Below are 1,896 nucleotides of genomic sequence, written 5' to 3'. Positions count from 1 at the left end.
GTTCCAGGCAGAGAAAGGATAGAGTAGCTCCGCCCACCGCGCATCAAACCCACTTTTCCACCATGCAGCGAAAGCAGCAAAGATGCTTCAGCCGCGCGTCAGAACTAAACTGGTACAAGCATCAAAAAATGAAGCTGCAGGTGCGTGTTAGCTGCTCCTGCTGCCTGAACTTAGCATAAGACATTTAGCGTCCCTTTGTTAAATAGAAGAGCTCAGTCTGTCTTAGAAGGCAGGACTTTCCTTCCAGTTTAATAATGATTGTTTTCTACTTTCGGCTACTTTAGATCACAGATGAAATGTAAAATGATTGCAAATACAGGGAATGATATGTTGACAGTCAACAACAGATCTGATTCTGTAGAAACTGTTATAATACATTTTGTCCACGTGGCGTTGCCATATCATGATGAACTAAGAAGGGGCGGGGCCCCGAGCAGATCTGGTACCTACATCAGTATTACAAGTGAATCTTGACCGTAAATGAGCTCATTGTTTGATTCATGGCAAAGTCAAAATCGTATGTGATGAAAAATTAGAATGATTTATAAAAACGCAGCCGCTCACCGATGTCCTCTTCAATTCCAAGCTGCAGCTTCTTTCCTTCCATTTTTTCGATCTCCTCATCGTTGAATTTGTACCAGTCGCCGGTAAGAGCGTCCTTGACGTGGGCGATGTAGTGTCCCGAGTAGGCGCTGATGCCTCGGTGGATCAGCACCGCACTCAGCTCATAGACAGAACTCTGGTCTGAGGAAACAGTCAAACATGAAACTTTTCATCCAGGATATCATAAAAAACATCTTCCTCAGGAAACACTTTAGCTAGCGTTGAAAATACAGACATGAATTCAGTTTTTGACAGAATTCATCTATGAAAACATAAAACTGTCTGACCTATTCTGTTCAAGGGCAACATTTTTATTTATTTAATTTTATTTGTAATGAACTTTACATTGAAGGAAAATCTCAATGTGCTACAGGTAACATCATCATAAAAAGGTAAAAGCAAACAAAAACTAAACTTCATTGTAAAGTACATATGAATAAATAAGTCGATGGCATAATTATAAAAGGTTAACAGTCGTAAGTTCAGCGAAAAAGAATTGTTTTTAATCCTTTTTTAGTATTCTGTGTAGCCTGGTTGTATAGCAACAATGTTACACAAGGATCTTGGTCTGAGAAGCGGCGAACAAACAACGCGAGCTTCTTCAGAAGGTCTGAATCACTCCTGATGAACCGAGTGAGAAAGTAGCTTTAACCATAAAAAATGGAAACATCTTTACCCGGTATTAACAAGTTCAGTACCATTTTAAACTTTGGCTAAAAATATAAACATATTACGGCAACTAAGGACACAAAATGCAACACACCTTAAACAAAACTGAATTACTACTATATAAATACAATCTTATAATAAATGACCTAGAGAAGCTAAGAGCTAGCTAAAACCACCTAACAGCTTTCATGTGTGAGCTAATCATGTTTAACAACGCCATACTCGTTAAACAGACCGAATATGGCGTTGTATGGAGTCAGGATTTCACAAAAAACTTTTTCAGGGTTCCTGCAGCATAAGGCAAGTTAAATTCAAGACTTTTGAAGACTTTTTAATGCCACTTGAAATAAAAATTTAAGACCAAATTCACAAGAAACGGAAGAAAAACCTGCTTGCGACAACTTAACCCAAAGGTTTATTATAACTTAAACCACTGCACTAATGTTTTAAATTTTGAAAAGCTTCCCATACAGGAAGAAAACTAAAAACACACAAATGACAGATATATTTTAACAATTATTTAACTGAATTCACAAACTTTGTTTTAGCAGGGAACAAAACAAATCAGTTTTAAAGCCCCAACATAACCAGTGCTAAGTCTTTTTTTCAGAGATGGCAAAAGTA

The 1,896-nt window shown here is 37.5% G+C and overlaps 1 protein-coding gene across 1 annotated transcript in view; it reads right to left on the bottom strand.

Annotated features, from left to right (window-relative positions):
• Window positions 1-1,896, bottom strand: part of LOC107103525 (ubiquitin carboxyl-terminal hydrolase 48-like) — a 17,937-nt gene that overhangs the window by 6,646 nt on the left and 9,395 nt on the right. The window contains exon 8 of the mRNA XM_015403258.1: window positions 565-744. Coding sequence (XP_015258744.1) covers window positions 565-744 — 180 coding nt within the window. The remainder of the gene's footprint in view (window positions 1-564; window positions 745-1,896) is intronic.

This window comes from Cyprinodon variegatus, unplaced genomic scaffold, assembly GCF_000732505.1.
Source record: "Cyprinodon variegatus isolate N-32 unplaced genomic scaffold, C_variegatus-1.0 Scaffold1474, whole genome shotgun sequence".
Taxonomy (NCBI): Eukaryota; Metazoa; Chordata; class Actinopteri; order Cyprinodontiformes; family Cyprinodontidae; genus Cyprinodon; species Cyprinodon variegatus.
Note: the sequence above shows the minus strand (reverse complement) of the source record. Positions and strands in the feature narration are given on the sequence as shown.